At 42.5% G+C, this 24,437-nt stretch overlaps 1 protein-coding gene across 13 annotated transcripts in view; it reads left to right on the top strand.

The window, feature by feature from the left end:
- Positions 1 to 21,886, top strand: part of ANO5 (anoctamin 5) — a 101,226-nt gene extending 79,340 nt beyond the window's left edge. For all 13 annotated transcript variants that reach the window (XM_005300307.4, XM_008166263.4, XM_005300306.4 and 10 more), the window contains 8 exons: positions 151 to 373; positions 4,296 to 4,465; positions 8,045 to 8,142; positions 8,458 to 8,588; positions 10,269 to 10,474; positions 13,827 to 14,008; positions 15,793 to 15,898; positions 17,480 to 21,886. In XM_005300307.4, coding sequence (XP_005300364.1) covers positions 151 to 373; positions 4,296 to 4,465; positions 8,045 to 8,142; positions 8,458 to 8,588; positions 10,269 to 10,474; positions 13,827 to 14,008; positions 15,793 to 15,898; positions 17,480 to 17,704 — 1,341 coding nt within the window. In that variant the 3' untranslated portion in view covers positions 17,705 to 21,886. The remainder of the gene's footprint in view (positions 1 to 150; positions 374 to 4,295; positions 4,466 to 8,044; positions 8,143 to 8,457; positions 8,589 to 10,268; positions 10,475 to 13,826; positions 14,009 to 15,792; positions 15,899 to 17,479) is intronic.
- The last annotated feature ends 2,551 nt before the right edge of the window (positions 21,887 to 24,437 follow it).

Here is a 24,437-nt window from a genome sequence, read left to right as displayed (position 1 = left end):
CAGTGCTCCTGAACTCATAGCCAAAAGAACGAAAGAAAAGAAGAAAAAAAAAAAAGCTAAAGCATGACCCTATGAATTTCCATTCTTAAAGTGCATGCGTGCAACTGTGTTGTAATGTAAATTTACTCTACATCTCTGTCCTTTCCTTAGATCTCTCTGATCATAGCGAGTATGATAGCTGTGATAGTGTACCGTCTTGCAGTCTATGCTGCCTTTGCCAGCATCATGGAGAATACACAAACTCTGCAACCCATCAGTGGATTACTGACCCCACAGCTGGCAACTTCAGTCACTGCATCATGCCTGAACTTTGTCATCATCATGATACTGAATTTCTTATATGAGAAAATAGCTGTCTGGATCACTGATATGGGTAAGCAACTTACAAGAGGACAGAATTGCCAGGGAGACATTCTGCTCTACAATGGAGTCACTAAAAGTAGAATCTATCTAGAGGGGTCTGATACTGCTTTCCTTGCTCATGCACAATTCCCATTGTGCCCAAGCCCTATAGGTTTGTGGTGAGTCTTTGTCTTGTTACTATGGCTATGCTGGACAAAGTTTAACAATTTCACTTACTCTCCTTGTACAGTAACTCCTCATTTAACGTTGTCCCATTTAACATTGTTTCAATGTTACGTCCCTGCTCAATTAAGGAACATGCTCGTTTAAAGTTGTGCAGTGCTCCCTTATAATGTCATTTGGCTGCCTGCTTGTAAGATTCTGTGGAAGAACAGTGACTTTATAAGGGAGCATTGCACAAGTTCCGCTTCTCCGCCTCCTCCCCCTCCCTCCCAGCGCTTCCCCCACTGCCAAACAGCTGTTTAGCGGTGCTTAGGACTTTCTGGGAGGGAGGGGCAGTAGCGGGAAAGTGCTGTGTCTCTCTAAGCACCACCAAACAGCTGTTTAGCAGCACTTAGGATTTTCTGGGAGGGAGGGGGAGGAGTGGAGACGCAGGGCTTCCCTGCTCCTCCCCCTCCCTCCCAGCACTTCGTGCTTAGGACTTTCTGGGAGGGGCAGGAGCAGGGAAGCGCTGCGTCTCCACTTCTCCCCCTCCATCCCAGAAAGTGCTAGACTTTGGGGTGGGGGAGGGATGTGGCGTGCTCCGGAGAGGAGGTGGAGTGGGGGTGGGAAGAGGCAGGCCTGGAGCATTCCTGGCAAAATCTGAGCCTGTTCTCCGGGGAAGCTGCCGCTGCTGCTGCAAAGGTACTTCCTAGCGTCCTTGCCTGCAGCGGTCTGTGCCTGTGGGGGGTAAGCCAGGGGCACTTCCCAACCACAGTACTGTACAGTATACAGTATAATGCCTTTTGTCTGCCCCAAACAAATTTCCTTGGAACCTAACCCCCCGCATTTACATTAAATCTTATGGACAATTGGATTCGTTTAACATTGTTTCACTTAAAGTTGCATTTTTCAGGACCATAACTACAATGTTAAGTGCGGAGTTACTGTATCTGAATAGCTATTGTCATAAGTGGCTTTGTCTTGTTATGTGTGTATCTTTTTGTATAATGTCTGCACATGCTGGAATTATCCTGGCACCAAGGTAATCGTGTTCTGAAATCTAAATAAAATTATAATTGTGTGTAATATTAAACTCTTCAAAGCAAGATCAAGCCATCTTGGTTTAGCAGAATTTACTTTAGAAGTCCTGAATATGAATTAACTGTGATTCTAAAAATGGAGCACTCTTTTCTACATCAAGTAGGACAATTATACCAGTTAAATAAGCATGCTTCTTAACTTAATTGTATTGGGTACAATTGTCTCACCCAGATTTGTACACCTGGATCTCCCTTATGGAAAAGGAGCAGGGTGGGGAAAGCTTCCACAGTACTGGAGCCTGCAGATCCAGCATTCATACAGGGAAGGGAGTGGAGACTGAGGGCAGGAGCAGGTGGATTTAGGACTGTGTCATCTTTTTCCTCATGTCTGTGACCAGGTGGGGGTCCCTGATAGTGCATCTCCAATAGAGCCAAGCTGCCCAGGAACTGGAGGATGTTGCTGGAGGCCCATTGCTGACATGGGAGTGTGTATGGTTATTTGCATAATGAGGTCCTTGTAGAAATTTCCTCCCCCAGGACCCTTTTTGTGTGTTTTTCCTGGGAGGGAGCGATCCGGCTTCTTCTTATTTTTCAGCCCCTCGAAGTTGCTTTGCATTACACAGAGAATGAGTATGTTGCCAAATGTTCAGTTTTAACAAACAAACTAACTAAAAAAGTACTGTCCACTAACATGTTAGTTTGTGAAACTAATGCTAGGTCTACACTACGGAGAGGAGGTCGACCTATGATACGCAACTTCAAGTTGCGTATTTTAGGTCGACTTACCTGGCTGTGAGGATGGTGGCGAGTCGACCGCTGCAACTCCCCCGTCGACTCCGCTTCCACCTCTCGCTGCGGTGGGAGTTCCAGTGTCGACGGCAGAGTGATCCCCGATAGATCGATCGGTGGGTAGCGAAGACGTGCCCTAATACTCAAGTATTCAGATAGTCTTAATCCTGGCATCATACTTCTAGATTTAAGGATAGGAAGGGGTCTGTCTTGGAGCATGTCAGTAACACTGTGGGCTGGACTGTGCACTGTGAGAGTTCAGCTCACTTTGCAGCTGCTTGTCTTTGTATACTCGGAGCTTACCTACTCCCTATTCGTAATGAAATCACAGTGGGAGTTCTGCCATGGGCTTCAGTGTGAGCAGAACTGGGACAAGAAAACCACATCTAGAACTGTAGTTCTGTATTGCTTACTTCTCTGGGCTAAATTTGATTGTCTGGCTCTTAACTTTTATTCCCCTCTCTGTCCAAGAATGGGATAATAGGCGCAAATAAACTATTAAGATAATCATTTGCATAGAAGAGAAATTGATTCCTATTTAATTTGTTTTTTCATCTTCAAATTGAATCCTGCTAAATCCCACTAATATGTGCATGAAAGCTCAAACAATCATTTTTTTTATGTCTGCACATTAATGTGAAGGACTAATTCCTTGTCTGTGAAATACCATTGACCTCTGTAAATTAGCTCACACTGTTTTGTGATGATCAGCTAAAATCAGAAAAGATCATCGACTTCTTCACTTTTGTGTGACTACTGCCCTCTAATGTTGAGAAGAGAATCTGCACTTTTCTGGGACTTTTGAAGCTTTAGTGGAAGAAAGGAGTATGAAACATTGACTATATCTGTCAAGAATGTGATTTACCACCTTCATTCCTGAATTATATGTAACAATTAGGCCAAATTTTGCTCTGAGATGCACAGATTTAATTACCAGTGGTGTCAATGTTTGAGGGCAGAATTTGAACCCAGATGCAAAGTGTGTCACTTCAGTAGTTCTAAGACCAGAGTTCCCAAATATTTCCCTATTTTGACTCCCCTGTTTTTGACTGTCCAATTACATGAAAGCCCTTTATGGGCTCCAGAAATTATTTGTCAGGCCAAACTCACCAACATTCATGCAGGGAAGAGTAAAGTAGCCCTTTCCTGAAGCCAGCTTAGTCCAGTGTGTCTGCAGGGAGATTCGGCCCACTGCTGGCCAGCCTGAGTTCTTGTGGTTTATTTTTCTCTCCCCTCCTGCTCAGAATGGCTATTTAGCTAATGATATTTTACAGTTTATTTTACCAGTTGTGGGATTAGTGCTTTCTGCTCCTGAGAAAAGCAAACATGATGGAAAAGATGGAGCAGAGTCCTTAGTAGCACCCTTATGGTGATCACACCAGCATGTTACCTCTTTGCTTCAACTATCTTCCTGACAAGTAGGAAGCCTCCTTGCTCTCTCACCCACCTTTGGCCTTTCTTTGAGAGGTGCTGAGTACCTACAGCTCCCACTGGCTTCACTTACAGTTATGAGAGCACAGTACTTTTGAAGATCCAGCCCTATAAAACTGCAGCAAGTGATTCTCTTTCAGAACACAGGAGATCTTCTCCATCTATGCTAGGTTTCTATTTTACTGCCAAAATGGAAACTTTCTCACCCTGCGAGGGCACAACCAGCAGTTTTGGAATACTCTGAGGAATTATGTGATGAAAGATTCCAAGGTGGAACTGGTGACACTAGCTGGTATGTGAAAGGGGGGAAATCTGATCCGATTAGCATTTCTAGAATGAGTCCAGTGCCCCTCCCTGCTCAAAGAGCTGTGCTGTGCATAGAGGATATACTGTCTGACAACAGGAATGCCAGCTGCTGACCATAATTTGTTTTCTTGAGATGTTAGACTGCTGAGGGTGACAAACATTTATGAATCTGCATGTTTGAAATGGAGTAAAGGCAATTTAAAACTGTTTATTTTGGTTTCCCAGAGATCCCAAGAACTCACCTGGAGTATGAGAACAGACTCACTATGAAAATGTTCCTGTTCCAGTTTGTCAACTACTACTCATCCTGCTTCTATGTGGCTTTCTTCAAAGGGAAATTTGTGGGATACCCTGGCACATATACATACATGTTTAGTCGCTGGAGAAACGAAGAGGTATGCATTCCTCCGGACTTTAGGAGGAGTATAGATAATAAATACAGTTGGCCAGATCCTCACTAACGCCTCCATCCTCTTGATAATAGAAGTTTTCTAGATGTGGGAAGGTGCTTGGAATGAATGCCCTGTAGCTGCTCTAAACTGGCACTAGGGACTGAACTAGCCCTTGACTGTTCCCAGGATCAGAAAGATGAAAAGATAATAGAAAGCTACCTAGGGCCCCTACCCCTCCTCGTTGGGGACACCAAATGGAGTCCAGGTATATCTGAGGATCTAGAGCTAGCTCCTTAAAGGGGACTTAGGGTCAGCATTGCAACACCTAACATTTAGGCACCTTGCCACCCAGTAGAATCCACAGCCCTACATTAGCTGCTGAGGCTCCCTATACAGTGGAAGGGGCGAGTTAGGTAGTTAAGAATGGGATTCAGAAGCCAGCAAGCTGAGAGGGGAAATGCCTAAACTACACTATAAGAAATACAGAGGAGAGGGATGTGGCCTAAGTTGTGCTCCTCAAAGGGAGTTAGGTGCTGGAGGGAGATGCTTATCGCCACTTGGGATTCACAGCTGTGAACCCTCTCCTGGAGTTAGGCGCCTAAGCCAGCTCAGCTCTTTCTTGCCAAAAAATTATGGTGATGGTGGCAGCTCCCTTATGCCCAGTGGTTAGAGCATCTGACCCACTGAACCAGAGAGAATAACTATAGCGTAGCAATTAGCGCATTCTCCTGAAAGACCTGGGCTCCAATCCCTACCCCAACGACTATTTAAGTGTTTTACACAATATGGAATAGTTTCAGCAGGAGAGATTGAGAGAGCCCTGGCCCGGAATACTCCATAGCTCATTGAGCAAGTCACTCACCTGGGAGATGGGAGACCTGGGTTCAAGTCCCTGCTGTGAATCAGGCAGAGTGGGGATTTGAACCCAGGTCTCTGATAACCAGGGTGAGTTCTCCAGTCACTGGACTGTTAGTGTAACAGAGACTCTGGCACCATGACCACCTCCAAGGCTGTTGTCACAGTTTGGGGCAACTGCACCTGTACTTCACCTCAGTGGTCCAGCAAGGGCACCCATTCTTGGTCTTCCAGCTTCCCAGCCGTTGCCTTTCTGTCAGAGAGATGTGTGTCTCTCTGCCTCCTGACCAGGGTATTTCCAGGTCCCTGCTTTCACTGTTATTCCCAGCAAAAGACATGCTGCCTAAGCAGACTTCTTCTTCATTCTCTTCTCAGAGACGGTACACAGTGTAATTGCCACAGTTGTAAGTTACCACATAGTTCTTTCTAAGCAAGCACATATTCTTAAGGTAAAAGCACTATAGAGAAAACATATTAAAGACAATAAAACCTACACACATGCTAATAGCTTACCAGGGATCACCCCAACTACAATCTGGGCTCTGGCAGGAGCAGTCCTTCAACCTGGGGTTTTCCTGGGGTTTCAAGTTCACCATACCCTTTGCTCTGAACAAGAACCCTCAAGAGTAAGATAGTTTCTCATTTATCCAGCATGGCTCTTTGAAGAGATCATGACCAGGTAATTAGCCAATGGGTCTCTGCTCAAAGTGCAGCTTCCAAAGGATGGATTTGAGGTGCGTCATTTGCATTCCCCTTACCCCTAAGTATTTCCTAGGAAATCCACTTCACACTTACAGTCCCCAAAAGACCTTTGAAGTTCCTAATATCTTCCAGAGATTTAATTAATACTGCCTTCCTCCTAAAGAAGTTCTGTACAATAATACACAATTTGCATTTTCAATATAAGGGACCCAAAAGGTATTAAAATGTAATTCCATAAGGTTTGCCCAAGATATGGCAGGATATTGTCATATCTGTCATAGCTGTATTTTGTGCAGGGCCAGATCTGGTAGGTATGGCCTAAGGCGACCTCTAAGCCTGCCTACCTGATCAGGCCCTGCAGATAAGATAGATGGGGAAAATATGTAGTTTCAGGATTCTGCAAGAGTTTAGACGTGAGCTTGGCTCTGAACAGTTTGGCAAAGTCATGATTTGAACAGTATTGCACATGCCCACTGGAAGAAGTTTGTTCACTGCTGGGACTTTACAGGTGTAAATTGAGGTACGTAGGGAGTTTAGATATCTACAGGATTAGGTGGCTGCTGAATGAGGGTTTGGATGATCTAGATTTTGGATTTATGTGCCTAAAGCAGCAGTTAGGAACCTAAATCCCTTTCTGGCTCTGGATGTATTTAGCACTTCTCAGGATTTGGCCCTTGCTGTTTGCAAAGACTAGTCTTTAAAACTTCTGCTCTTTATGATGGCCACCATGAGAATTTACTGTCCCTAAACAGCATGAGGACCTTGAGGATTATTTTTTCTAAATCATTGATGGGCACCTTACTTATCTCAGTGATGTACTGGCTCTGTTTAGTGGGGCCTCTGGCTCTGTGAGTACTGTACGCGGGTGAAGACGGTGCTCCTCTGGGCAGATTAAAGCCAGGGCAAATGTAAGTGCTCACTGACATTAAGGTATCTCCACCAGCAAGGTTAGCATCAAAGATGACTGGCCTTCTGCTTCATGCAAAACACTTCTAAAAGTTCTGGCTTTGGATATTCATGCACGACTCCCAGTGAAGCCATGTGTAAACCTCCGAAGGCAAAATTGGGTGTTAAATGTTGCCTGGAGGGCAAGAGGGAGAAAAATAGCTTAAGGCAAACAAAGGGCAACTATCTTAGCAAAGTTAGGGACTGAAGTCTTCTAGATGTTTTCAGGGCCAGTAAATTCTCATGGTGGCCCTGATAAGGAGCAGAAATTTTAAAAATCCACAAACAGCGAGGGCCAAATCCTGAGAAGTGCTAAATACATCCAGCTCTCTGAAGTGAATGGGAGATGCAGGAGTTGAGTACTTGGGATTTGGCCTCTGGTATTTCGAGGTACCAATGTTGGTGCCATGTTGGCATCTCACTGGATTCAATGGGAAAGGCGGGAACTGTTACTGGAGGAAGTTGGAAGACTGCTTATGCCCCATCCACATGCACCCATACGGGGTATGTCTGCACTCAGCTGGGAGCATGGACTAGGTCTGTTCAAGCTAGCACACTGAAAATAATAGTGTGGACATTGCTGTATGGGCAGTGGCTCAAGGCTAGCTACTCAAGTCCAAGCCCCAACCTGACCCCATGGATCCAATCTCAGGGGGCTAGCCCAAGCCAGTGCCCATGCCTCTCCATTCACACGGCTATTTTTAGTGTGCTAGGATGAGCAGAGCTAGCACGAGTCCGTCTCCTTGAGCTGGGAAACACATTCCCAACTGCAGTGTAGATAGACCCAGAGAGGCCAGTCTAAGCCCTGTTGAGTCACTTTGTCTTTCAAATGGTCTGAATATTTCAATTTTGAAATGTTTTACCTAGCACATTTCCTTTTTGGACAAAAATACAACATGGTTTAGCCTTTTGGAACAGTCTCCCTGAAGGTGAATTTTTAGCTGGGAGCTGAAGTGCAAATTACGTCTTTCCCTAAGCACTTTAAGAACTCTCTCTTACATTAAATTGTATTGTATGCAGGTGATGGCCAACTTAGTAACTTGCATGATTGTTTTCTCTCCAACTTCTTTTTTTGGTCAGTGTGATCCTGCAGGCTGCCTGATTGAACTGACAACACAGCTCACCATAGTTATGGCCGGCAAACAGATTTGGGGAAATATACAAGAGGCCATTGTACCGTAAGTGATGCCTTACATTGAGCCACTCGGTTTGTAGATGGCTGAAATTAAGGGTGATGAGTAGCATCATTTCACTGGCCACGCTGAGAGAAATGCTGTAGGTAAATTAACCGCGTAAGTGCTGAAAAATAAATCAAATTTTTAGAGTTCTTTTGGCTTCTTTTCTGTAGGAGATGTTTGTAAAGACTGTTCAGTATGGGAGTGAGGAGTTGGTTTCTGTTGGGGGAAAGAGGTGCTTTATAGCGCACAATATATTCTCTAATCATGACTCTGTATTCCCCCTCCCTTATTGTTCCTATTTCCCCACACACACAGCTGGATTTGGAATTGGTGGGGACGCAGGAAAGCCAGATGTAATCCAGAGAATTTATATAGTCGCTGGGAGCAGGATCATGATCTGCAGAGCTTTGGAGCCTTGGGGCTATTCTATGAATATCTAGAAATGGGTGAGCTGAAAACACATCTTTGAAATGAGGATAAGAAACTTTGTTATTATGGTTATAAGAACAGAGCTTTCCAGTTGGGGGGTTGGCATGTTCTCTGATAAGTATTGTAAGCAGCATAGAATTCATTGATAGGAGTTAAATAGGTCAGCCCAATAAATGAAGCTGCCTTTATATTGTTATAATGCATTGAGCAAAGTTCTTGTTCATAGTATTATACATCCAGGAACTGTTTCTCTCCCAGTTGGATGGTGGATCTGTTATCCATACTGCATCTCTCTAGTGCATATTCTGCCATTCTTCCCAGGCATAACTTCCACTGATAGTAGAAACTCTGACCATGGGATGAGTGCCAAGTATGCTGTAAGAATCTGCACTGCAGATATGAGATCCGCAATGAGGATCAGAGAATCCACTGTGTTTTGGGTCTGCACTGATTTGTGCTCTGATACTACCCAGCTGACCAGCAGAGGGCGCATGAGCTAACCAACTGGCACTATTTCTAAAATGATGCCGACATGACTGATGAAACAGTTTGCAAACAGCTAACTAAAAAAACAGAAATTAAGCCCATGCAAAATCCAGAAAACACTGAAAAAAATCAGTGTTTGTCAAATAGAAAGGACAAAATTTGTTGAAAGGGTTGCCTGGTGGTATCCCTCTTAATGCTACTCCTAAGCTGTGCATATAAATCTATAAATCTTGTTTGGAACTACCTAGCCACATTCGTGTCATGTAGCCATTTCACCTTGGGCTGTGATAAAAAAAATAGCTGCTGTAGTAGCTGCTGGTGGCAGTGAAGATGCAGTAGATGTTTTTCCTTTTCCTGAATCATAATTGAACGATTGCCCCAGCATAATTCAGCGACGACTTGGTTGTTGGAGATTCTGTTTTTTGGCTGTGATGGAAAATTGAAGTCCTGACCACATGTGGTTATTAGAGATCTCATGACAGTTTTGGAACCGTATTTAACGCCAATGTCCTGGCCAAATTTTATGGAGTTTTACATTCTCCTTGGGCTTTAAGTAGATCTAGTATTCCTTTTCACTTTCTGTGCCTACACTATTGTGGGGTAGTGTTGGCACAACTGAAAAGGCTGCCACATACCACACCAGAGGTGCTTTCATTTTGGTGGTAGCTAAAGTGATTATTTATGTATATAGTTTGTAATTTTTTAATTCATATTAAGATTTATCAGTGGCACTAATCACATATGTAATGAACTGTCAATAAACACATGAACAATAGAGTCACAAGGGAAGAATACATGTTCAACAATTTCTTGTTCGGGAATGAATTAAAATTAATTAAAAGCTAAAAGAGGTTGGTCTATAAAATAATTGGAGGGTTTGAGAGCCAGCATGTAAAGTCTTGCATCAGTCCAAGTCTGGTCAGTCAGACTTTACTGCTTTGTACATTCAATCTCTTCTCCAAACTGCTGAGTCTTTCAGTTATAACACACACACGCAATTCTTTCTTGAAAGAACTTGAATACTATACTTTTATTAGCACGCTGTTGTAATTTAGAAAATTGGTGATATGAATACATTCCACTAGAGTTGTTTTTCACTTGGTAGGGTTATCTTGAATGCTCTGGTATTACAATAGCGTGAATTGTGAACTTAAAGATAATTTCCCTAGAGTTCAAAACAACTGTTGTTCATTTCCCTTCCTCCCATGCAGTCATTCAGTTCGGATTTATTACTCTGTTTGTGGCCTCTTTTCCACTGGCTCCCCTTCTTGCACTGATGAATAATATCTTGGAGATTCGAGTAGATTCCTGGAAGCTTACCACTCAGTTCAGGAGGCCTGTTGCTGCCAAAGCCCACAGTATAGGAGTTTGGCAAGAAATTCTAAATGGAATGGCCATCTTGTCTGTTGTCACTAACGTAAGTAAACTAAGTCCATTTGCTTATGATTCTTTATATTTTCAGGATTCGTAGGTTTTATAATCAGCTTCTACTGTTTCTCATTCTGCATAGAACCTATTCATTATGTGTATAACACCAACATTTGAGTTGCAGTGCTACCAGGGTGTTGATCATAGAATCATAGAAGATTAGGGTTGGAAGAGACATCAGGAGGTCATCTAGTCCAACCCCCTGCTCAAAGCAGGACTAATACCCAACTAAATCATCCAAGCCGGGGCTTTGTCCAGCCAGGCCTTAAAAACGTCTAAGGATGGAGATGCCACCATCTCCCTAGGTAACCCATTCCAGTGCTTCACCACCCTCCTAGTGAAATAGTTTTTCCTAATATCCAACCTAGACCTCCCCCATTGCTCCTTGTTCTGTCATCTGGTACCACTGAGAACAGCTGAGCTCCATCCTCTTTGGAACCCCCCTGTGACGGGGGTGACAACTCACCGGCGCGGCGCCTCCTGTCGGTCATCCTGGGAATTAGCTCTTTTGACCCGGAGCGCCCTCTGCAGGCTGGTGCCTCACTGCCGCTGGCCCCGTCCCGGACCTGGTGCCCCCCTTTCTCATGGGGGCTACCCCCTAGCAGTACCCCCATAGTTTCTGGGTCTCCCCACGCAGAGGAACCCCACCCACTATTCCCACCTCACCTCTGTCTTTGGCTACTGCCAGTCACCATCTAGCCCCCGCACACTGGGGCAGACTGCAGTGTATGTGCCACTCATCACCAGCAAGGGGAGGGTGGGCTCTGCTGCCTCTACCTGCCCTTGGGCTGCCCCTCTGCAACCCCACTATCTTTTCGGCCTTACATGAGGCCTGCAGCCTGGGTGGTTTCCAGGCTGGAGCTCCCCAGCTCCTCTGGCCTTCCCCCAGCCCTGCTCCACCTCAGGTACTCCGCTCAGCTCCCAGCAGCCAGGCCCTTCTCCCTCGAGAGAGAGAGAGAGAGAGAGAGAGAGAGAGAGACACTCTGTGCTTCTGGCCCACTGCCCTCTTATAAGGGCCAGCTGGGCCCTGATTGCACTGGCTACAGCTGTGGCTGCTTCCCCCATCAGCCCAGCTTTTCTCTGCCACAGCTCTCTCCCAGGCTGCTTTAAGCCCTTCCAGGCAGGAGCAGGTGGCCACCCTGCTACACCCCCGTTCAGGTAGTTGAAGGCTGCTATCAAATCCCTCCTCATTCTTCTCTTCTGCAGACTAAATAAGCTCAGTTCCCTCAGCCTCTCCTCATAAGTCATGTGCCTCAACCCCCTAATCACTTCCCTCGATCTGCTGGCAACACTCCTACTAATGCAGCTCAATGTGCCGTTATCCTTCTTGGCAACAAGGGCACACTGTTGACTCATATCCAGCTTTGCATCCACTGTAAACCCCAGGTCCTTTTCTGCAGAACTGCTGCTTAGCCTGTCGGTCCCCAGCCTATAGCAGTGCATAGGATTCTTCCGTCCTCAGTTCAGGACTCTACACTTGTCCTTGTTGAACCCCATCTGATTTCTTTTGGCCCAATCTTCCAATTTGTCTAGGTCACTCTAAACCCTATCCCTACCCTCCAGCATATCTACCTCTCTCCCCAGATTAGTGTCATCTGCAAACTTGCTGAGAGTGCAACCCATCCCATCATCCAAATCATTAATGAAGACGTTGAACAAAACCGGCCTCAGGACTGACCCCTGGGGCACTCCACTTGATACCGGCTGTCAACTAGACATCGAGCCATTGATCACTACCCGTTGAGCCCGACGATCTAACCATCTTTCCATCCACCTTATAGTCCATTCAACCAATCCATACGTCTTTAACTTGCTGACAAAAATACTGTGGGAGAGACTGTGTCACAAGCTTTGCTAAAGTCAAGATATATCACATCCACCACTTTCCCCATATCCACAGAGCCAGTTATCTCATCATAGAAGGCAATCAGGTTGGTCATGCATGACTTGTCCTTGGTGAATCCATGTTGACTCTTCCTGATCACCTTCCTCTCCTCCAAGTGTTTCAAAATGGATTCCTTGAGGACCTTCTCCATGATTTTTCCAGGGACTGCGGTGAGGTTGACCAGTCTGTAGTTCCCCAGATTCTCCTTATTCCCTTTTTTAAAGATGGGCACTATATTTGCCTTTTTCCAATCATCCAGGACCTCCCCTGCTCGCCATGAGTTTTCAAAGATAATGACCAATGGCTCTGCAATCACATCAGTCAGCACCCTCAGATGCATTGCAACTGGCCCCATGGAGTTGTGCATGTTCAGCTTTTCTAAATAGTCCTTAACCTCTTCTTTCACCAGTTGAGGGCTGCTCACCTTCTCCCCATGCTGTGCTGCACAGTGCAGCAGTCTGGGAGCTCACCTTGTCTGTGAAGACCAAGGCAAAAAAAGCATTGAGTACTTCAGCTTTTTTCACATCGTCTGTCACTAGGTTGCCTTCCCCATTCAGTGAGGGTCCCACACTTTCCCTGATCTTCTTGTTGCTAACATACCTGTAGAAAACCCTTCTTGTTACCCTTCACATCCCTTGCTAGCTGCAACTCCAATTGTGCTTTGGCCTTCCTGATTACACTGCTGCATGCTCGAGCAATATTCTTATACTCCTCCCTAGTCATCTGTCCAAGTTTCCACTTCTTGTAAGCTTCCTTTTTGTGTTTAAGCTCACCAAAGCTTTCTCTGTTAAGCCAAGCTGGTTACCTGCCCTATTTGCTATTCTTTCTGCACATCGGAATGGTTTGTTCCTGTGCCCTCAATAAGGCTTCTTTAAAATACAGCCAACTCTTCTGGACTCCTTTCCCCCTCATATTAGCCTCCCAGGGGATCCTGCCCATCAGTTCCCTGAGGGAGTCAAAGTCTACTTTTCTGAAGTCCAGGGTCCGTTTTCTGCTATTCTCCTTTCTTCCTTTTGATGACATGCAGCTTTGACGACATTTAACCGGGACCGGGTAGTTCATTCACTTGACTTTCCCGGTGTCTGGCCAGATTGAGGCATGGATGGGAGTTAGTTTACTGAAGCTCAGTCCAGATATGGTATTGGCAGTGCTGGTTGGCTAAGGGAAACCATAGTAGTTGGCCAAGGTAATTTCATTCCTTCAGTTGAGAATGGTTAATAAGATTCACAATCTATGGGTTCAGTTAGATCCTCAGCTGCTCCTGAATGTCCAGATAGCAACAGTGACTAAAGATACTTTTTATAAACTGAAAACCAATAAACTGCTGCATCTAGTGTTCCAACTTCACATTGGACTGTCAAACAGACTCAGATATTTCATTTCAAAGGAAAATATTAAGCAAGACACTAAGTCATGGCTTATGCAGCACCATCTCAAGTTCTGTTTCTTTTTTCAGGCCTTTATTGTAGCCTTCACATCTGATATGATCCCTCGTTTAGTTTACTACTATGCCTATTTTACAAATGAAGATTCACCCATGTCTGGATACATTAACAACAGTCTATCTGTGTTCCAAGTCTCAGATTTTCTAGAGGGAAAAAGGCCTGAAAATAATCCAGAGAACTTTCTCACATGCAGGTTTGTGGTGATTTTAAAAAAATAATTGTCTCTATGTTTTACATGCAGTTTTCTAAGTAGATAGTTCTTACTTAAGTATAAAATAGATAGGCCTAATTCTTCAATGTTAGAACTAGTGCAGGATCTAGCTTCCTTTAGAAAATGATTTAGATAACCCCACTAACCACCAAAAATCATATTTTTTTTTTCATTTGAGTCAAAGGGAGTCCAGGTTGGTGTAACTAATAAATGCAAAGGCATGAAAAAGGGTGTAACACAGAAAGCAACCAACAGGAGAGACTAAGAATGTATGATTTAAATCCATCCCACTTTGGTAATTGCTGGAAATAGGTCTGACGGTATTTAACTGAATCTAAGGAACCTAGATACTCACCACGCATTATCACCTCTGAATTTGGCTGTTTCTAAAATTGATTTTGGTCTATGTAAGGGGTGATCAGACTGTGGCTTGCAAACCACCTGCAGCTCTTTTACCATTAAAGTAAGATCATGGAGCTCCCCTTGCTCTCCCCCATTCTCCACCTACCAGACTGGGGGCGGAGCGGGGAAGCTCAGGACCTCTGCCTTGCAGCGGGGTGGTGGGGTAGGGGCTTCTGCCCAGCAGAGAGGGGGGGTCTCTGGGCTTCAGCCCTGCGGGGCACACTTGCCAGGGCTTGGGGCTTCAGCAGAAGCGGGGTTAAAGCCCTGAGCCCTGTTGGGCACCTCCCGTGGGGCTGAAGCCCCAGCCCCTGGCAGGCGGGTCCCGGCTCTCGAACTAATGAAGATTATCGTATGCGGCTCGGAGGGCCAGTAAGTTTGGTCACCCCTGTCACAAGCAGTTTGATGCAAGTATTCAAAATCCAAGCTCAGCTGGTGAGTTTTGATTGAACACACAGGGCATATGGTGTGCTTCTGTTGCCTGATTGGATACAAGTAAACCTCCTTGAATCAGGTTTAGAATGGAGTGAAAAAATACCCAAAGCATAAGGCCCTGGCATAGCACAAGTTTCTCAAGAGCAATGTTGTGCATCACGCTGTCATGATGGAGCCCTACATTTTCAAAATGACTCTAGTGTTGTCTTCTTCTGCCTGGCTTTGCCGAGGTATTTGACATTTTATACAGAAGGACCAATATCTGTATACACATATGGGGACATATTCTTAGCTGGTGTACATTAGCATAGACATATTTTTCCAATGACAAAGGAATTATGTCCATAAGGGTTCAGTATGTTGGTGAAAAAGCCTGGATTTGTCCATGGTGAAGGAGTTGTGGATCCGAGAAGGAACTTCAGAGACATCCATGACAAAAGGGAAACATATGATTGGATACAAAACAAATCCACTACAGATAGATCATGACTCAGAGTAAAGCTCCCGTAGTCTGTCTTTATCCTGCCATAAATATTAATGCTGAACACACACATGCCTGCTCACACATTGAGCCCTTGATCTGTCCAGTAAATCTGTCCATTCTGATACCATTCAATCAGCTTCCATTGTGCTATTCAGGAATTGTCCATTATTTGGTCACCACCTGAATACAGTAGTAATCCACCTATAAATTTCACTTCTCACACATCCTCAGCCATTCTGTGTTGTTGTGAATAAGAGTGTCTGAGCAAATTGGCAATAGAATCAAGTTATGAGGGCAACCTGTTCCTGCCAAAGAGAACAGAACATTTAGAACAAGATCAAAAGGTTCCTTAAATGACAGCTGTATTTGCATGTAAATGTCACTGAGCTTGTAGTCTGTCTCAGATTAAATATGACATTTCACCTTTACATTTATTTATATCTAACAGGTACAGAGACTATCGATATCCACCAGGCCACGAGAAGAAATATTTACACACTATGCAGTTTTGGCACATTCTTGCTGCAAAAATGGCCTTTATCATTATAATGGAGGTATGTGCCAATCAGTCCTCTGAAATCAATACATTATACCTTCTGTATATAGTTATTATTTTTTTATGAAAGTCAAACAACTTCTGAGAATATCCTGCATTCGCTTGCATAAGCAACACAAAGAAAATGTCAAAATAAAACAAACCCTCAATTTTCACTCAGTCCTTACTCAGGCAAGACTCCCTTTGAAATCAAGAGATTCAGTCCAAAGAAAAGAGCAGAGTTAAATCCTTTTATGCAAATAAGAAAATAACTAAACCACTAGGCCTCCCATATGTATAACTCCCATTGGTTTAGTTGGGAGTGCTACTTCTGAGAGGACTGCAGTACTGCTTTCTAAAAGTGTTTTAAGATGATGAGCAGCAGCTAAAATTGCTCAAGTCAATCATTTCGAGTAGTAAGCCAGCCTTTTGCAGGCTATCAAAGGAGTAAGGGGATTGTTTATGAGCTGCATCCATGGCATTTCCCACTGCGATCCTGTCAGTTCTCACAAATTGAGCTGGGTCAATACGTGGATGGGATATCGTGGTAGGGCGAAGACTCACTAGCACGGCGCCGCCTGCTGGTTGTCTAGGGAATTTGTTCTTTTCCAACTCCAGAGCACCCTCTGACAGCTGATGTCTCGTCTGTCGCTGGCCCCCGTGTTCCTCCCAGACCCTGGTGCCCTTTGCCCAGGGGTTCTAACCACTGCAGCAATCCACAATTTGGGTCTCCCCACCCAGGGAAACCCCCAACCTCCTATCCCCACCTTGCCTCAGTGGCTACTGACAGTCATCGTCTAGCCCCCGCTCTCTGGGGCTGACTACAGTCTATAAACCACTCATCATCGGCACGGGGGTTGGACCTCTGCCTGTATCTGGGCTGCCCGTCTGCAGTCCTAGTACCCTTTTGTGGGCCCTCAGCTCGGCCTGCAGCTTTGCTAGACTGGAGCTTCCCAGCTCCCTCTGCCCTTCCCCAGCACTGCTCCACCCTAGGTACCCCCCCTCAGCTTCCCAGGCAGCCAGGTCCTTCTCTCTATACCGCTAGAGAGAGACTCCTCTCTTGAGCGCCTGGCTCACAGTCCTTTTATAGGGCCAGCTGTGGCCTGATTGGGGGGTGGCCTCAGCTGTGGCTGCTTCCACAATCAGCCTTTCCCAGCCACAGCCCTCTCCAGGGCTGCTTTTAACCCCTGCTGGGCTGGAGTTGGGTAATCACCCTGCTACAGTTATCTCCAATGAGCCATCTAGATCCAGCAAAATGGTGCTAGCGATTCAGAAGGTATCACTCTTCCTCCTGAACCTGTTATGAAGCACTTTGGGATCAAAGTTGGTGTTTAAGTGTAAGGGTGTTTTATAATCTTTTTATTTGTACATAAAATCCAAAAATAGCAACGTTTTTTGTAACCTGATGTGTATTGTTCCAGGACAGTCATATTACAGTATGCTCAGTTTTAAAGGAAAAGAGAAAATTTCTTTTTAATAATAATACCTAGCTCTTATGTAGTGCTTTTTTAGCTGGAGATCTAATTATTCCTTTATTCTGTAATACATCATCATCACTTTCCCTTGCCTCTTATTTATTTATTTATTTATTTATTGGCAGCATATTGTGTTCATTGTCAAATTCTTTGTGGCCTGGATGATTCCAGACGTTCCAGCAGAGGTGAAAGCCAGAATAAAACGTGAAAAGTTCTTAACTCAAAAAATCCTGCATGAATATGAACTCAATAAGCTGAAGCAGAAACTGTGTGAATGCAAGACATCTGAAAACATGGAAAAGGAAGTAATTGCCACAGAAGGAAAAGTGGAGTTATCCCAGGCAATGTAGCTGGAGGGGCTATCCGATTTTAGTCCCTGAAACTCTAGTCCTTATTTATCTGTGATCTGCTCAGTATGCAGTATGTTGAAAGCCATATGATAGTTTTAACCCTTTGCTTTCAGTCCAAAGATTTTAAACATTTGTTTTTCTAAAAGACACCTGTTACTGAGTATTGTAGGCTTGGTAAATACTATTTCTCAATTTCCCTGTTCTGTAGCTGTTTTGTAGCTACCCATCGGTCTGGACAATGGATAAATCTCATGGGTCTAAACATCAATATATTATTTGGAAATCCTGTGACACTGATTCCTAGTGTAGGGGTTGTGACTCTCCCCAAGAGGTTGTGATCAGGTGTATGAGGGTCATGACTACCCTGAGCTTCCCATACTTCTAAATGGGAGAAGGAAGGGCAGTACCAACTAGCTCCCAGCTAGATGGCAAGGTATGTACTGGACAGCTCCTGCTACGGAGAAGATTGAGAATGAGTGTTTAGAACATCACAGCGTAATTAGCTAACATTGGAGGCAGAATGATATATATGAAATGTAGTGGATATAAAAAAATAATATTTGTTCACGGGCTTGCAACTTGTATTCCTTTTTTTAGGCACATGTGTTTTAAAGATATATTGACTTAATTCTACTTTGGATTTTTTAAGGCTCAGAATTGAGATAGGATATCTTTATTTATTTAGCCTATCTCCTAGAACTGGAAGAGACCTTGAAAGGTCATTGAGTCTAGCCCCCTGCCTTCACTAGCAGGACCAAGTACTGATTTTGCCCCAGATCCCTAAGTGGCCCCTTCAAGGATTGAACTCACAACCCTGCGTTTAACAGGCCAATGCTCAAACCACTGAGCTATCCCTCCCCATTGAGAAGCTATCCCTCGTAATGAAGAAAAAGAATAGTTTAATTTATTTTCAATTTTTTACTCTGAATAATCCTCATCTGCTAAAGAGTTTCCTCATAATAAAGTTTAAACATTGAAAGTTTGTGGAATAATCTGCTAGTTACAGTACTTTTGCCAGGGTTTGGTAGTTTAGTTTAGATTACATTATTTAAGGAAACTTAGCTGTTTTAGTTCTTAACTCTACAAGACATCATTTGAAAAACTATACTAAGTTAGTAGGGGTCTGCCCCGTCATATGATTTCTGATTATGCACATGTTATCTCTGAGAATGACAACAAAGGGATAAAATGGTTTGAACCGCCTAGTCAGAAATTCTTCAGGAATTAACCACAGGGCTGTGAATTTTGAACAGACCCCAGTGTGGGGTAGCTGGACTGTAATACAAATTGATCTATATATGTCATTGTGTTTGTATGTGAATGTGATTATAAAGCGATAAAGTGAAGTATTCTTAATATTTTAAAAATGCCAAGCAATGTACATTTATGTAGCCATTGTCCTGATAGTAGGAACCCTTGAATTTTTTTGTTTTTAATCTTGCCAAGAAGAAACCTTTTTTATTTTGTCATGGGGCTGTCTGCAAAGGTATGAAGTATATTACTTGTCAGCTATTTGTGCAAGATAGCTACAAGCTGTTTATGAGCACTGCCCTTGCTATATAATTCTAATTACAAAGATTTTACTGATTTTACTATATATTAAAGACATATCAACCTTACAATGCTTAGTGCCTTGTTTATATGCATTTTACACAAGATGTGAAAATGCTAGCTGTATAATTAAATTATATAGCATATCTTAAAAGTGAACCTGCAGGCATCATGAAACTTTGAACCTCCATATGGCAGTGCATAGTGTTGGCTTAGCAATGACTACATATGCAAACTTCAGTTTGTCAGTGCTATGCAAAAGAGTGGAAAGCACTGTGAAGTGGACTGCGAGCTGAAGACGCAATGGACTTGCTGTATCCTCCCAAAATGTAGTATGCTAGATAGTGATATTTGGAATTTTAGTATATCTGCACTTCGAAAGTTATAGTTACTCAAATGTACCAGACCAAAACCCCCATCATCTATTTTGCCTTTCAGCTAAAGCACTCATAGTTTACTAAATCCACAAGTTTTCGGTTCCACTTTTGGTTTTAGCAGAGCAAACTTGTGAATCAGAAAAATAATATAATAAATACCTGGCTAATTAGCTGATTATTATAACAGAGTTTTAAATCTGTGTCTTGGGCAGAACTAACATTACTGGTAGAATTTCTAATGATAAAATGTTTACCTCAAATGAACATCACATGATTCTCCTACCGGCCAGGAAGGTTAAGAAGATGTACATCTCTTTCCATTGTAATTTAGCAAGGTGTGCTTTAAGAGCAGAGTGGCAACTGACCACATTTGATGACTGAATACTCACTTGGCTTTCTTAGACAGGCTTCCCAGAATCTTTATTGACGTGGATGTCCCCAGGGCTATTTGGTTAAATCTGTAACCAAATTAGTATATGTGGTGAGTTGAGATTGCGCGGTAACATTGATGTAACTTTAAAAACTCTGATTCATTGTAGAAATGCATGTATAGCAAAGATTAGTCTGCTGCTTAAGAGCGTATGTTATATTATGAAGTGCAATAAGCCAAAGATTCATTACAATTGCTGTAATTCTGTATACTCTGCCCAACCATAGTAAACGATACAAGCACTTTGCTGCTTTTTACACATATTTTACAAATACTGTAAATTAAATGGAGAACGTGCAGTTTTCATATTATTATCATGTTTAAATTATTTTCATAATTTTGTTACTGTTAGCAACCGGCAAAGCATGTGTAAAGTAGTAAGGTGAAAAGATACAACATGGTAATGTAACCTCTGAACAAGATGCACAAAAGGTCTGCTTTCAAGTTAAAAACCAGTAAATTCAGTATCTGATGTTGTATTCATGCAGATTTAAGAGAATGTCAATTACTCCAAGTCTTTGTAGTTTAAAAAAAAAAAGTCGTAGTTTGCCACACTTGAAAAGTTTCCAGCTGTGTAGTTGTGTTGGCAATGGACAACGCATCTTAAAAAACAAGAAGGAGAGAAACAAATAACTTAAAGATAAGGATGCAGCACTGATGTGCAGAAGCACCAGGTAGTAAAACAATGAAGCTGATTTAACATGTGGCCCCATTTCTTACTTCTAGTTCATTTTCGGAGAGCACTTATTATGTAATCTTATACTCTAGGAACATTGGGTTGTTTTCTTCACATACTATAGTATATATTGAAAAGTGAAAAACTCTGGGATCAGCTTTAAACATACACATATTTTACACTTTAAAGCATCACTTTTTGGCGTGCACAAAAAACTATTTAAAAGAGTAAATTATCATGAAATTAACAGCTAAAGATACATAAGAACAGGTCGGTCTAAGCTGTCTCAGAATTTAACTATTTACCTTTTCTTTGTTAGTGGCTAAGCATTGTTTCAACAAACTTTTATTAGCATAACTAGGGTTATAGCCTTTCACAGATTATATTTTTTTTCCTGAAAGGTATTGCAAAGTGGCAAAAATAAAAGCCATACTGGGAATCTGAAAGTATTAAATATTCTGTGTTAGGTTTTTGTACATTTGAATACCTAGTTTTGATGTTGAACATTAATACTGAACGTACAAAATACACACATGACTTAGCCAAAAGGCCGAGAAGCGATACTACAGAACTATAACTGTATATATGTCTCTAAAAGTGTCCTTTAACCACAGTGAAACGAGTTCAGTGTTGTAGCTACTATAACTTTTTGGCAACAGTGGATTGCTTCAATAGAATTAGTAAATGAAGAAGATTATTGGCTTTTAAGTATAAAGAGTAATCCGATCAGGGAATTTTTTCCCCAATATAGTGGTGATATTTGTGCTATAGAAAGATTTAACATACGATGATATAAGCAAATGACCATGAAATAAGCGTTCAACCACAAAACACTATACTGTTTTTCTAGCAAATTTATTACTGTGGCTTCTCTTTTTTATGTAAATTGTTTAATAATGTTGCCAGTTTCAGACTGCAGGAGAAAGTGGCAGGGAAGGATAGATTTTCTTACTGAGCTGTTTGCCTCTTTTGCTTCCAACTGATATTGTCATGTAAATGGACTGGTATTTTTGACTGTTAAGTATCGTACTGATGTATATGATTCACTAATCCTGGGATAATTTTTTAAACATTGCATTAAACTAGCCTATGTGTACAATACTGAGATTTAAAATGCATTGGTGAATAAAGCAATGTTTATTTTTTAACTGGACTATCAACTTTTTTCAAATATTGCTTGTTTTGTAAAATTCGGCATGTGTCTGGAGTTAAAGGGCTGAGTCTGTGTTCACAGGGCCTCAAAAAAAGTGATATTTGTATTATAGCTAATTAATCTTTGATCATCGATTTTAACACAACATTGTATTTAGATTCAACAAAAATACATACCGCTGATGAATTCCTTTTACATACTAAATGCTATAATAGAGAAAGAGTATAGTGGACCTATATCTTGCTTGAAAGAAATAATAGAAAATCACAAGATCAAATTGTGGTCTCAGTTAACTAACTTATGGCATGAGCAGAGGAAAAAAGTGCTAAAAAAAGGTAAAAAGTTCCTTATGAAGAATTTTTACAGTGTTTTACTCAATGGATTTATAAACATGAACATATTTTATTCTCAAGTATCAGAGGGGTAGCCGTGTTAGTCTGAATCTGTAAAAAGCAACAGAGGATCCTGTGGCACCTTTAAGACTAACAGAAGTATTGGGAGCATAAGCTTTCGTGGGTAAGAACCTCACTTCTTCAGATGCAAGTAATGGAGATTTCCATTACTTGATTCTGAAGAAGTGAGGTTCTTACCCACGAAAGCTTATGCTCCCAATACTTCTGTTAGTCTTAAAGGTGCCACAGGACCCTCTGTTATATTTTATTCTCTTCTTTCAAACTCAGTTGTGACAAGCATCCATTTCTGTGTTTGGCACTCCCACTGGTGAATCTGGAGTCTGGTCCATCATTGCCAGAGAATTCACTTTATTTTCAACATTCAGCAGATGCTGCCACTATTATTAAACAAAAGGCAACAGGCCATCAGACATTATCAGATCCTCTCTGGGAAAAACTGAAGACGAATCACTGAAGACGAATCACAAAAAGCACTTGGATTGATTCCATCCAGACTTCAAAGGGGTTTAACTCCAAGAAATGAATAAGTACAGGTGCAGTGACAATATTTTAATGCAAACATTTATTCACTAAAGTTTAACTAAATTCCATAAGCTTTGTTCAGGCTATTATAGGTTATTGTCAGTCTGTCATAGGGATATCACAGTGTAGGCTGGGAACCGTGCAGCCTGGAAAAACTCTGGTCAGGAGGGAGAGAGATGTGGGTCTACACCCAAGACAGGTGACAGCTGAGGAGCAGGAGCCTACAGTGCGTGCCCTTGGCAGACTACAAGGGGGAAATACAGGTGGAGGTGCCCTGAACTGTGACAACAGCCCCATACTACCTCCATTAATGTAACTGGCAAATTTTCAATGGGGGAAAATAATCAAAGCCTTTATTTATCTTGCATGATTACCAAATACCCAATAACAGGGGCTGCACTCAGAATATACCTCGTCTGTTTTAACACGGTACAAGAGGAGAAATAGCGCTAGTGCTAGTTTTGTCCAGTGCACCTGTTTGTGGCTAGTCAGTGTTCTTCCTTTATGTTCCTCATTTGTCCTATGCAAAAATGGGACGGGCATTCTCCATGTATTCGGATGTATTCGGATGTATTCGGACGCCTGACAGTACTGATGGGCAACATGTAATGAACTTATATTAAATATCAAGCAAATTCATGCTATACGTAAATTAATTGTAATTCAATTCTAGAAACGTAAGTGTCCCATTAGTAGGTATGTGGGAGAGTAGGTGCTCCAGCTAGGGTCTGGAAGGTAGCATGCTACATCATCAGAATCTGCACATTTCAAATCTGTCTCAAAATGGAGCTTAGCAACACACTGAGAAGATGCACTTGGAAAATACCTTGTCCAAAATGAAAGAGACACTGCATCCATAAAGAGAGGGGCTTTTGGACCTGACACCCTGAAAGGGTTGGAAGTCAAAGGCGCAACACAAATTTTCAACAGTTGAACATCTACCCCTCTGTTTTTAAGCACTGGCTTGGTGTCCTTAAATGGTGACACTGAAACTTTTTTTTTTGTTCTAGTTTAAAATAGTTAATTACCTACTCTCAATTATGCCCGTACATAAAATGCTTTATGAATTACATTGCCATGGTTCAAGGCTGTATTTTGAGAAATCAGCTAGGAGAGGAGTGGGATATGAAATCTGGCAGGGAGATCTCTACTTTGAAAGATGCCTAAGAACAGTCCTCTGCCCCAATAACTGAGTCTTCTTTCTTAATGAGAAATGATAGTCTAAAATGTGAATTAAGTGAGTTTGGTTTCTTTAGCTGTTGGACAAAGCAGCGCTGCAACAGTTAACCAGGAAATAACACCTTTTTCGTCGAGATTACTAATTGACCTTGATTTGTCATTTTGTAGTCAAACAGTCACAGCTGTTGCTTGAGAGTACTATGCACTAACTGAACAGCTTGGGTCAGGAAACGAATAGAAATCTATATAGCTCTGCTCTTAAATGAGGAAAAACTATGGCGTATATATATGAACATAAACAGCTTATTTTTAAACTGAGGTGGATTTTTGATATACTTTGTGATTTAAATTGGACCATTGCTGGCAGCAGGATACCAGACTAGAAAGGCCAATAGTCTGATCTGGTATGGTAATTCCTATGTTCCTAGGTAC

This window comes from Chrysemys picta, chromosome 4, assembly GCF_011386835.1.
Source record: "Chrysemys picta bellii isolate R12L10 chromosome 4, ASM1138683v2, whole genome shotgun sequence".
In the NCBI taxonomy this organism is placed as follows: Eukaryota; Metazoa; Chordata; order Testudines; family Emydidae; genus Chrysemys; species Chrysemys picta.
The sequence above is the reverse complement of the archived record's forward strand: the minus strand, read 5'-3'. Positions and strand labels throughout refer to the sequence as shown.